At 36.2% G+C, this 13,800-nt stretch overlaps 1 protein-coding gene across 1 annotated transcript in view; it reads left to right on the top strand.

The window, feature by feature from the left end:
* DIAPH2 (diaphanous related formin 2) overlaps window positions 1–13,800 on the top strand; it is a 964,220-nt gene that overhangs the window by 745,379 nt on the left and 205,041 nt on the right. Inside the window, exon 26 of the mRNA XM_061136610.1 lies at window positions 6,785–6,920. Within this exon, the coding sequence (XP_060992593.1) occupies window positions 6,785–6,920 (136 nt within the window). The remainder of the gene's footprint in view (window positions 1–6,784; window positions 6,921–13,800) is intronic.

The following is a 13,800-nucleotide window of genomic DNA, read 5'->3' as shown; positions in this document are numbered from 1 at the left end:
TGATCTAGTTGTTAAGACTCTGTGCTCCTATTTCTGGGGACACGGGTTTGATCCCTGGTGGGGGAAATAAGATCCTGCATGCCATGCGGTAGGACCAAAGTAAATAAATAAATAATGTTACCTTCAATGCCAGTGATATGGTACAGTTGAAAATCATGTTCAGTATGCTTATGAGGGTAGATGGTATCAAGATGCTACATTTCTAGTCATGAATCACATCCTCGTGTCTTCCAAAAAAGAGAGGGGATTGTGCAAATGAAGCTATTGAAAACGCATGAGGTCATGTGTGCTTACCATTTAAACTTTCAGATGTTTCTTTCACATATAATTATGACTGCCATCATGTAGTAAGTATTTCTCTGTACCAGGCATCGTCTTCAGTTTTATATAAACATTATTTCCCTTAATCTCTTGAACAACTAAGTAATTTGAGTGTAGCACCAACTGGCGCTAGTGGTAAAGAACCCGCCTGCCAATGCAAAAAGATGTAAGAGACGCAGGTTCGAATCCCTGGGTCAGGAAGTTCCCCTGGAGGAGGGCATGGCAATGCACTCCAGTATTCATGCCTGGGGAATCCCATGGACAGAGGAACCTGGCAGTCTACTGTTCATAGGGTTGCAAAGAATTGGACACGACTGAAGTGACTTAGCATCTCCGTTCTACAGATGTATAAACTAAAGCTCAGAGAAATGAAGTAACTAACTTGTTCAAGGTCACACAGCTCTTAGGATAAGTGATGGGAACTTGGATATGAAACCAGGTTAAGGTGACTCCAAGATCCATTTTTCTTGCTAATTGCTCTACTTCTCCATCCCTCAAGTATACTTTGACTTTCAGTGAGATCCCAGTGCTTGCAGAGTGCCTCTGAAGTCAGCACGGGGATAAAAAGCCCTTGAATGCAATGGAAGTAAGGAATAGGTTTTGGTGGGCAGTGGTTTTCATTTTTAAATATCATGAGATTAGAAGATGCTTGGTTTGTGTAGACCTAACATGAAAGAGGCTGGCATCTGAGCCCCCTGGAATTTTCTAAACCAGTTTCATCCATTTCTTGAAGTTTAATTGGGATATATGAGAGGTCTTATCATTTACATGAGGTGTGGGTTTTATTGTTGTTGTTTTTTAACATGACATTTTTAGTCCATAGGTCTCATTTGTTAATTATGCCCAACAAAGGAAATAAGATTTGTAATTTATTCTTATCTTTCAGTGAGACAATAGAGACTTTAAATTAGTTAGAGATTTAAAATGAGGTTGGTGAGTACAAAAATTTTACAGTCAATCTTGGAGACATTTTTTATTGCATTCTACTCCTGTGCTTTTTCCTGACTCTTGCAAAATAGATATGCCAGTAAAACTGATACTTTTTTTTCTGTAAGCATTTCTTATCTTGGTGAGGTTACTACCATAACACTTTCTCAATTAGCATCCTCTTAACAGAACACAGTTCTTCACATTGACAGAATCTAATCAGTTGGCATTCCCAACCCTAAGAAATAATGATTGATGCCTACTCGAGAATCATGTTGAAGTAGACAAGTTAGCATTTAAAATGTTTAGTGAGGCTCAACAAATATAAAGTGTTGTTAATCACAGTCAGTTATTTAAAGTTTTTTTTAAAAATTCCAATCTCAAATTTGCTCCTGTTGCTTTTATTCTTTTAATTATTTGGATTTTGTTTTATAAGAGTTAGGTTGAAAAAAATACATCCTTATCCCTCAAAAGAGTTCTCTCATCGGTCTTCATATTTTTTGGAGAGTTAACCAAGGTTTTGAAATTTCTTATCTTTCTCTCTAGTAAAATTAAAGATTGTTGATGTGAAACCATAGTTAAGATTTCCCTTTCTCATTGTAAATTTATTTCCTATGTAGGGAGAATTAAATAGGCATGTGTTTCCCATCCCTAATTTCCTAAAGCCAGAGCCAAAGAGTAAAACCACCAAGAGGAATAGGATCTTCTTTTTAGCATGATGCTTCTTCATGAAGACAGAATTGGTGATATCAGAACTGAATCTTACTCCACAGTCTGTGTTGCTTGAAAAATACATGCGTTTATAGATGTCTGCATTCATTTCTATTATTGTCAAGCCACAGAAATTATTTTCCTCTTTGTTTTGGTCTCTTTAAGAGTACGCCATTATGCCATTTCAAACTGTGTGACTGTTTCGTAGTTAAATTTATTCCTGAAACATTTAAGAAGATGTCAACTGATGGACTTATTACTTGTTCTGTTTCATTGTTTATAGACTTACATTCATGGTGTTTTATAAGTGCCAGTTCCAAGTCTCCCTTTCATATAGAAATTTAACCCATTCCCATATGATGAATTTTTCTACTAGTGATTCGGTGATACTATTGACTGATTTTCTTCTAAATTGTATTAGTTTAGATTTTTATATAAACTTTTTTTAGTTTTGTTTTTAAGAAATAAAAGGAACAAAATGTGAAGAATGCCATAGAAATAGTATGAGTCTAGTTCATGGACCACATAATGCCTATCAATGATCTATATCATTTCTGTTCTCAGAGTATAGTTTATATTTGGGCTTTTTTGTATTTTTATAATTATTCTACAATCTTCATTACATAATCTCAGTCTACAAGAGAATACTTATAAAAACATCAACAGTCTTGGGAATAAGGTTGCCACATTTTTCACATAAAAATACTAGATGCCCAGTTAAAGTTGAATTTCAGATAAACTATGCTAAAATCTTTTGTTATCAATGTCCCACATATTACCTGATTTTCTAAAATGAGTATATCCCAAATATTGCATGGAGAATGAATGAGTTTTAGTATCAAGATGTCCCAACTATTGCATGAAATTTTTTGATATAAGTATATGCTAAGTATTGAATGGGATATACTTAAACTAAAAAAAAAAAAGAAAAATTCATGTTATTACTCAGTCATAAAAAAGAATGAAATACTATCTAACATTCACATTTAGCTGAGTGTCCTGTTTTTTATCTGACAACTTTATTTGGAAGGCATCATGGTAATGTGAGTGAACATTTGTGGTTCTGGTATTTAAGTACCTGCAGAGCCTTGGACATCTCATTTAACCTCCCTGAACCTAAGTTTTACCATCTGTAAAATGAGAACAAATACTAGTTGTTTTGTAGGATTTCTATAAATATTTGAAGTACTTTACTTTAAATACCTGGCACATAATAAATTTCCATTAAAAAATAGCTGTTATTATCAGAACAAGAAAGAAATACAACTGCAAGTTACCAGTTTTTTCTATCTTCATAATAAATGACAGCACTCAACAGCTAAATAGTCCAGTAGACTGATAATGGAAGCATCCATCCAGATGTTGGTTGATGGTTCACCAGATCAGAAATCTGACTGGTAATAAAATATACACAAGCATTAACCTCCCTTCTCTCTTCTGCTACTCACCTCCTCTTATGTTACTTACCAAAGATCATGCAACTTGTTAGTATCAGAGCCTGAATGTATGTTGCCTTTTTTTTCTAAGTTACAATTTTATTTCAATCCTGCCTTTTTCAAATACTTATTTTTTATTTTATTAATTTTTATTGAGATATAATTTACATATCATAAAATTCACCCTTTTGAAGTACCAAATCAGTGGTTTTTAATATATTCACAAGTTTCTGCAATGATCACCACTACGTATTCCAGAACATTTTCATCATGACCAAAAAGAAGCCCCATACTCATTAACAGTCATTCTCCATTCCCCACTCCTTCTCCTGTCAACCAATAGTCTACTTTCTCTCTCCATGGATTTGTCTATTCTGGACACTACATATGAATGGAATTATACCATATGTGGCCTTTTGTGTTTGACTTTCTTTCACTTAGCATAATATTTTAAGGTTCATTCATGTTGTGTCATGTATCAGTACTTTATTCTTCTTATGGTCGAATAGTATTCCATAAACGGTATGTACCACATTTTGTTTATCCATTTATCAGCTGATAGACGTTTGGGTTGTCTCCACTTACTGGATATTGGAAATAATTCTTCTAATGAAAAGTCTTGCACATGTTTTCGTATGAACATGTGTTTTCTTTTCTCTTGGATACATATCCAGAGGTGGAATTGTTGGGTCCTATTGTAACTCTATGTTTAGCATTTTGAAGAACTCAGAGCTTTCCAAGATGACTCACTATTTTACTTTCACACCAGCAATGCAAGGCATCGAATTTTTCCAATTCCTCACTTGTTATTATCTGTTTTGTTGTTTTTTTTTACTATAGCCATCTTAGTATTCATAAAGTGGTACCTCATTGTGATTTTGATTTGCAGTTCCCTAGTGACTAATGATGTCAAATGTCTTTTCCTATACTTATTGGCTCTCTATCTCCTTTGCAGAAATATCAGTTTAAATCTTTTCCCCATTTTTAGTTGGGTTACTTGTCTTTTTATGGTTGATTAGTAAAAGATTTATATATTCCTATCAGATATACGACTTACAGATATTTTCTCCCATTCTGTGTTGTGTTTTTTTCCCCCCCTCCCTTTTGGCTGCACCACACAGCTTGTGGGACCTTAGTACCCCAACCAGGGATTGAACCCAGGCCCTGGCAGTGAGAGTACCAAGTTCTAACCACTGGACCGCCAGGGAATTCCCTTGACAATGTTCTTTGATAGATAAAAGTTTTTGGTTTTGATGAGGTTTTATTTATCTGTTTCTTTCTTTGGTTGTCTGTGCTTTTGGTGTCATATCCACTTATCTTTTCTTCCTGAAAGAATCAAACAAACATTAAACCCTGAGGAGAGACATGAGTTCTTTTCCCAACTTTGCAATTACATAAATGTGTGACCTTAGACAAGTAGTTAAACTCATTCAGAACTCAGTTTCCATATCTCCAAAAAGAAAATTCTTTCAGTGGAACAGGCAATTTTCAGTTTTTGGTGAATAATTTCTATAAAACCCCCTAGGTTAGTGGTTCTCAACCTGGGTAACATCTGCCAGTCTCTGGAGACATTTTGGCTGTCACAACCAGAAAGAGGTGCTACCGGCATCTAGTCAGTGGAGGTCAAGAGTGCTGCTAAATATCTTACAAGACACATGGCACTCCCCCAACAAAGAATTTATTGTTGTTGCTAAGTTCTATACAACTCTTTGTGACCCCATGGACTGTACCCCATTGGGCTCCTATGTCCATGGAATTTCCCAGCAAGAATACTGGAACGGGTTGCCATTTACTTCTCCAGGGGACCTTCCTAATCCAGGGATCAAACCCATGTCTCCTGCTTGGCAGGCGGATTCTTTACCACTGAGCCACCTGGGAAGCCTACAACCAAGAATTGTCTTGCCCCAAATGACAACAGTGCTGAAGTTGAGAAATGCTGCTCCAAAATTATGATTCTATTATTCAAGTTTAAGTGGTAAATCTTTGAGTTTGTCTACAGGAGCCAGAGTATTTTGTGCTCTTAGCATAATTCTAGATGTGCTAGTATGATAGCAGTAGTAGAAGGGAGAGGTACCAATAATTCTTGCAAATCAGAAGAATATTTTGAAAGTGCTTTTTAAAAGCTTTTGAAATATATTATAGGGACTTGCCTGGTAGTCCAGTGGCTAAGATTCCATACTCCCATTGCAGGGGGCCTGGGTTCGACCCCTGGTTGGGGAACTAAGATCCCACATGCTCCATCTAATGATTCCAACATGCCTCAACTAAAAAAAAAGATCCCTCATGCCACAATGAAGATTGATCCTGCATGCTGCAACTAAGACGTGGCACAGTCAAATAAATAAATAAATAAATACAAATAAAGGTTTTTAAAACTAAATAAATGAAAACTATTATATCTTTTAATATGTAGAACAAATATTTCAATATAGGTACCTCCAGGCCAAGCCTTGTAGATGTATTCTTGTTATTGAGTCTTCTTTGGGGTTTTTGGAACAAAATAGTTTTTGTGAAATAGTTGGTACATGCTGTGAAATAGGTCTAATGACTTAGAATAGGAAAAAGAAAAGCAGAACAATTTGATGGAAGGAACTTGGAGTTGATGTGTCTCTGTATTAGTGATTTCTCTAAAATGACTCTTCTCTAAAGTACCATTAGTCCAGCTGAACTTTTGACTCTAACTTTATCCCATACTGTCTGATGAAATGTACTGATTACCTTGAGTTCCACACATAATCTATGCAAAATAAAACACACAATAACTGGAAGTACATTTCAGCATTCCTAAAGATCTTGACATGTAAATGCTATTAAACTTGCAGGTTTGCCTTTCCTGTGACAATATGGCTGATTGTTTCATGTCTTGCACCATTAGATTTAATGATGACCACCACCACACCCACCACCATCATTGTCATAGACTAAGTGTTCTAAGTACTTTATAAATGTATCTCATTTTCCCTCACAAAATCTTATCCGTTGGTTTTAAAAAAAACATTTTTCAGGAAAGGGGAAAGTGTAAAAAAAAAGTGGTAGAATACCTGCTAACCATATTTCCCTATTAAACTTTTTCTTGTGTATCAAAGCTATTTCACGTTTCAACAACAGAGACAGAATGTTTATTGGTAAATCTGTAAATATTCATGTTTCTAATTTTCTAGCACCCCAGGTAATAGCAATTAAATCCTGAATATACCTTTTTTTTTTTTTCAAGAAGAAATATCTTAGGTTTATTTCATCCTCTCAAAAGTACGTGCACATATCTAAAAGCTGCTATAATACTATTCCATCTCTGAACATCTACACATGTGTATTTAGAATTTTAAAATTGCACAAGTCCTCTAATATATAGGCAATGTAAGAATTTTTAACTTTGTTTACATGTACAGGAAGCAGTGAAAGAAAACAACAAGAGAAAAGAACTGGAAGAGAAGACTAGGAGGGCAAAGCTTGCAAAAGAGAAAGCTGAACAAGAAAAGCTGGAACGCCAGAAGAAAAAGAAACAACTCATTGATATAAACAAAGGTATGAAGTGCTTCCATTTAAAAAAAAAAAGACATATAAAGTGTAAAGTAATTGCATTTAATTAATTTTGAATTATAAACTGAATAATTATGGTTTTGGTAGAAAATTTACCATATTATTAGTTACCTTTATCAAATGTCTCTCATTATTATGTTTATTTCTTGTCATCCTACACTGAACACAGGATTTTTGATAGCCAATGCAAGGTAATATGTTGTTGCAACACTCTTTCTTTTCATTTTTTTAATCAAATTATATATGTTCTGAATGAGGCAGTGGTAAGAGAAGAAGAGGGTGAGATGAAAAGAGAAACACTGGTCTGGGGAGATGAGCCTTATGGTTTTAATTTTATTTTATTGGCACGTGCCTATTGATAGTACAGCAACGACTAACACCCTCCTTTGGGATCTTGAACATTTCACGTCTTAATGGATATTGACAGCACTATTAAAAGCTGAAAAAAAGTAGGGAGAAAGCACCTTGTCCACCTGTGAGCCTACGAATAAAATACTGGTATATCCACATAGTATGAAGTAAGTTGTTTTCTTGGTTAGCAAGAATGACTGCCTATAAAAGGTGGATCTTTTTGCTTTGGTTTTGTTTTCTTTTTAAAGAAGAGAGGGAGGAAAGAAAGTGATCAGCATCAGGTACCTGCAACTGAATAATGAAAAAGCATAGCCTTTGCCACTGAGGGTTAGAGAATTTAAAAACAAAAGAAAATCTGAACAGGATGCAAGATAATATGATTAATATGGACTACCTGTTTCTAAATATATGATATTCAGAATTGCAAGCACTGTATAATGTTTACCATGTGCCAAGCACTGTTCTAAGGCTTTCACATATTTTAAGAACATTAATCTTCATAACATCTCTCTGAGACAGATGCTATTATTATCTCATTTTACAGACGAGGAAACTGAAGCTCATAGAAATTAAGGAACTTGCCAAGGTCACACAAATAGGAAGTATTAGAAGCAAGATTAGAATCTAAATAGTCTGGTGATAGCATCTGTACACTTATAAATGCCATTGTCAAATAATAACAATAACAAGAGCAACAACAGCAAACATACAGTACTTACTGTGTATCAGGAACTGTTCTAGGATTTTATGTATTTGAATATATTTAATCCTCACAAAACCTAATAGAAGAGTATTACTATCTCATTTTAAGATGAGGAAACAGAGGCACAGAGAAGTTAAGGGAGTTGTCCAAGTTGACATAGAAAGTAGGAGGTAGAACCAAGATCTGAACCTAGGCAGTCTGTGGCCAAAGTTAATTTTTAATTATTGTTATGCATTTTTAATTACAATTATTTATCATAATTGAAAGTGTTGGTTGCTCAGTCGCATCCAACTCTGCAATCCCACAGACTGTAGCCCACCAGGCTCCTCTGTTCATGGAATTCTCCAGGCAGGAATACTGGAGTGGGTTGCCACTCCCTTCTCCAGGGTATCTTCCTGACCCAGGGATCGAACCCCGGTCTCCTGCATTGCATGCAGATTCTTTACAATCTGAGCCTCCAGGAAAGCCCCATTATCAATTATTCTGCCATAAATCTTCTAAAGTGATATTTGGCAAATCTTCTAAAGTGATATTGCTACTATTTTCTTCATACCTTTAAAATACATACAAATTTTTAGGAAGTGACTACAGTTTATTTTTTTGCCCAGGAAATAAGCATAGTTTTCAAAGAGAAAAAGTATACAGAATGGATAAACAGCAAGGTCCCACTTATGGCACAGGGAACTATATTCAGTATCTTGTAAAATACCATAATGAAAATGAATGTAAAAAAGAATATATATATATATATATATATATATATATAAAATCTCAATAAATGACTGATTTACTCAGAGGAAAATGAAGCATGACAGCTCTTGCAAGTCATTGCACAGATACACCAACATCCCTAATTTTGATTGAGGCAGAATCTCAGTGGAACATTTGGGTCTCCCAAACACAAGCACACACATATACTCATAGACACACACATTTCAAGGTGTGGAGATTGAGGTGTTTTTCACTCTGTTTCTTTGCTGATTCATGCCCACTCCATAAAATCTGTGTTAAAGGTGAGGTCTCTCCCCAAGTCTAGTTATTTTCTGTCTGTTTGGATTGGGTGGGATATATCTTCTGCCATATATGTGTGTGTGTGTGTGTATGCCTGTGTGTGTGTGTGTGTGTGTGTATACATACACACATATAACTGAATCACTGCACTGTACACCTGAAACTAACACAATATTGTAAATCACTGTGAGGGGAAAGGGGAAAGTGTTAGTTGGTCAGTGGTGTCCAACTCTTTGCCACCGCGTGGACTGTGGCCTGCCAGGCTTCTCTGTCCATGGGATTCTCCAGACACGAATACTAGACTGGGTAGCCATTCCCTTCTCCAAGGGATCTTCAAAATTCCAGGGATCGAAACTATGTCTCCTGCATTGCAGGCAGATTCTTTAATGTCTGAGCCACCAGGACATTTTAAAAATAATAAAAAGAAAAAAGTAAACTGCCAAGGTAAAATAAGATAGTATCAACATAATTTAGCAAGCAAGTTTCATAATTAGGATCAAAAGAACAGGTCCTGACTGATGATCACTCAATTAGGGAAAGGACTAGAGCACAGCATGGCAGTGGGTATTTGCAGGAAGTTCTCACTTAATAGATGATAGAATCAGTAGAATAGCACTGAATATTAGCTCCCTTATGTGCATGGAAGAGTACTGAGAGAAGAGGCTGGAAGAGGTAGAGGATAGATTGTGCATTCTCTTGGTTATGCTAAGGGTCTTACACTGAGAGCTATGGTAAATCTATGAATGCTTCTAAATAGAAAGTTAATGTGCTTTTATAGGTTTCTTAGAAAGATCATTTTGACAAAAGCATAGAGAATTGACTGAAAAGGGAACAGCATGAGACAACAGAGGTTAAGAGGTTATCACAGTCTTGACAAGAGAAGATGGTGGCCTGAATTAATGCGATCGTAGTGCCGTTACAGAAGTCACCAGTAAGAAGTGTATTCTATTCTATAGGTTGTGGATATGTATAGACAGATTTATATTAAGGAATTGGCTCATGTGATTATAGAAGCTGGCATGTCGAAAATCTGCAGAGTAGGAAGGCACCCTGGAGAGCCAGGGAAGAACCCATGTTGCAGTTCAAGTCCAAAGGCAATCTGCTGGTAGAATTCCCTCTTGCTCAGGGGCAATCAGTTTTTTGATCTTTTCAGAACTTCAGTTGGTTGGATGAGGCCCACCTGCATTACAAAGGGTGATCTGATTTACTAAAAAAATCCATTGACTTAAATATTTATCTCATCCAAAAACACCCTCATTACTCTGAACTAATATGTGGATACCATGGCCCAGTCAAGCTGACACATAAAATTAACCATCACCAGAGAGCTATTAAAATGTAGAATTCACTGACCCTGAAAATTTTAGATGGGAGAATCAAGGGAAGGGGGCATTAAAGAAGGTGGTACCTTCTTTAATAAATAAATCAATTTAATAAATAAAAAACAATTCACAAATAGAGCAGACTTCATCAGGAGAATTACATGATAGGTGACATTTTGAATCTCATGTCATTTTAAGAAACATTGTAAAGATGGGAAGTATCTAAGAAGCTATTGTGTGTGTGCATATGAAACCCGGGAAAGGTTTAGATGAGAAAGACACACTTGAGAATCATTGGTTTTTGATTATTAAAGTTAGGATCTATTAGTTACCTAGGCTTCCCAGGTGGCTCAGTAGTAAAGAATCTGTCTGCCAATGCAGGGGCTGCAGGAGACATGAGTTTGATCCCTGGGTTGGGAAGAGCCACTGCAGGAGGAAATTTCAACCCACTCCAGTGTTCTTGCCTGGAAAATCCCATGGACAGAGGAGCTTGGTGGGCTAAGTCCATGGGGTTGCAAAGAGTTGCACACGACTGAGCACGCATGCAGGCATGCAAGCTTATTAGTTTCCTAGGCCTTCTATAAGAAAATACCACAAACTGGATGGCTTAGAACAACAAGGTTTATTGTCTCCCAGTTCTGGAGGACAGAAATCTGAAATGAAGGTATTGGCAGGGTGCTGCTCTTTCTGAAAACACTAGGGAAGAATCCATCCATTCCAGGCTTCTCTCTTTGTTTCTGTTAGTCCCTTGGCTCGTGGCAGCATAACTTAAGTCTTCACATGGCATTCTCCATGTGTACACATCTGTCCCTTCGCATGGTGAAGGGAAACCAGTCATGTTGGATTAGAGGTCCAACTTAACTCCAGTTTGACCTCACCATTAGGTTCTTGATTGGTGGCCCATATGTAGCAAATGTCGTTCATTGTTCAGTAGCTACGTGGTATCCGACTCTTTCTGATCCTGTGGACTGTGGCATGCCAGGCTTCCCTGTCCTTCACCATCTCCCAGAGTTTGCTCAAACTCATTTCCATTGAGTCGGTGATGCCATCCAACCATCTCATCCTCTGTCGCCTCCTTCTTCTGCCCTCAATCTTTCCCAGCATCAGGATCTTTTCTAATGAGTGAACTCTTTGTATCAGGCAGTCAAAGTATTAGAGCTTCAACTTCAGTCCTTCCAATGAATATTCAGGATTGATTTCCTTTAGGATTGACTGGTTTGATCTCCTTGCTTTCCAGAGGACTCTCAATAGTCTTCTCCAGTTTGAAAGCATCAATTCTTTGGTGCTCAGCCTTCTTTATGGTCCAACTCTCACATCTTATTATTGTTATTGTTTATTGTAATATTATTTTACAATTAGATTATATGTGTGTTAGTACTTGCAAATATGTTTTAAAAAGAGATCCTTCCATTGAAATTATATAATCTTAAGAAGATCAAAGATGCAGAAAAGAAAGAATAAAAACAGAGTTTGGTAACTGGATATCAAAATGGCGTTCAGTGTCAGTAAGTTTCTTAGTATCTTGTAAAAGATACTACTGTTAACTAGGTGGAAGTCAGTTGCAGACATTCTTTTGAGTCTGGGAGGAGGCATGATGGAGCTACATGAAAGGTGAATCCACGGAAGACATGAGAATGAGGTGCCATCCGAAAGTGATTCAAAGAACTTGTAAATGTGTCCAGTTATAACAGTGTTATCCATTTTCCACTGAAAGAACTGATATAGAACACTAGATTACCATTGTGAGCTACATATAATATAAGCTGTAGAGATAGTTCATGCACATGTGACTGGAGATAGATACATTTGGAATGAGGAAATCTTACCTGTACAAAGGTAGTCAAGTAAAGAGTCCTTGGGTAAAGAAAGTCATTTGAAAATTGCAAATGACTTTAAAAACACAGATACTTTTTCTGTAAAGTTTCTGTTTCATATGAACTTTGCAAAATTGGCAGACCATCCCTTTTTAAAAATCTCCTGTGATCCCATATAGCTAATGAGTAACAACAACAAGATGTATTTATCTGGCATGCAAAATTATATACATTCATCATGAGGAAATATTTTAGAATCTAATTATCCCGAGCAATAATGGGATAAAGCAACCACAAAAGATTATTTCTGTAATCTGGATGTGATCAACCAAACTCAGTATTAAGTAAAGATATCATGGAAACCAAGCAGCCAGATAATTACATCTTTACAGTTAAATCCATTATAAAATGCCATGTCTCCCCCCCCCCCAAAAAAAAAGCCATGTTTCAAGGCTCCATTTTGAAAGAATTAGAAATCCACAGGCAAAGCCCACGATAAGAAATAGTATTTTTTATTGTAAAAGAGAAAAAAGACATGGGTATATATTAAAGAAAGCATCATTTGTAAACATTAAGTGACATGATTGAAAAGTTATTAACATCTCTGCATTACAAAAGTGGAGATCAGTCCTAGCTCTGCCACCTACTCACTTTATGACCTTGTTCTCTTCCTTCATCACTTCATGCCTTAGTTACCTCATTCATAATGGAGGATAATGACATTTGCCTCCTATTGTTTTAGTGAAGATTAAATGAGATAATTAAGTGTAGTACATAACACAGAGCCTAGAAAATTCTTGCTGCTGCTAATGATGAGTCATTTTGTGCTTATTGAAGAATTCAGAAAAAAGTTCAAGACATAGTCCCCATCCTTTTTAGTTTACAGTTTTGTCAGAGATGTGTAGGTGAGAAAAAAACTGTTCATTGACTGGGGCCCTATAAATTACATGGACAAAAGGCAGATTAACAGGAGAAAAATGAACAGATGTATTAATACATGCATCATGCATATACCTGAGAGCATTCAGTGATGAGTAACTCAAAGGGGTGGTTAGAACTTGGGCTTATATATCATCTTAGCAAAAGAATAATGCATTTTTAGAAGCTTTTAGATGAGACAAAAGCAAAGCACTTTGCGTTTCTAGTGTGGCAAATTGTGGGAACGTAAATATATGAAGAAACTAATGGAAGATAAGAGCTAGTGGGCAAACTGTTACATAGGTTCCCCTGGTGCTGTTTCCGAAAGGATAACAGTCTATCTAGAATAGTCTCTGATGAATAACTTCTCTTTATTCCTGATAAAGAGTAATAGAGGGACACCTTCACAAATTTATGTCCTGCTTTTAGGCAGATAGCTACAGGGCTGAGTTTTTCTGGTATCTGCTTCTTCTCAATTACCTTCAGCTTGAAATAGTGGCATATTTTGGGGTGAAATATTCTGCTACTCTTCAGATGTGATAAAGCTGAACCAGCCAACAGTGTACTGATATATAACAGATTACTTCAGACTATCTAAAAGGAGAGATCAATGAGATCTGGTAAAATGATGTAAGGTTTCAGAAGAAGTTGAAAAAATAGTTGAACTATTTTTTCACATAGTTAACTAACTATGGCCTCTGAAGGATGGGTAATATTTGGCTAACCAGGGGTGAAACTATTCAAGT

The sequence above is a fragment of the Dama dama genome, chromosome X (assembly GCF_033118175.1).
Source record: "Dama dama isolate Ldn47 chromosome X, ASM3311817v1, whole genome shotgun sequence".
Classification (NCBI taxonomy): Eukaryota; Metazoa; Chordata; class Mammalia; order Artiodactyla; family Cervidae; genus Dama; species Dama dama.
This window is presented reverse-complemented; position numbering and strand designations above follow the sequence as displayed.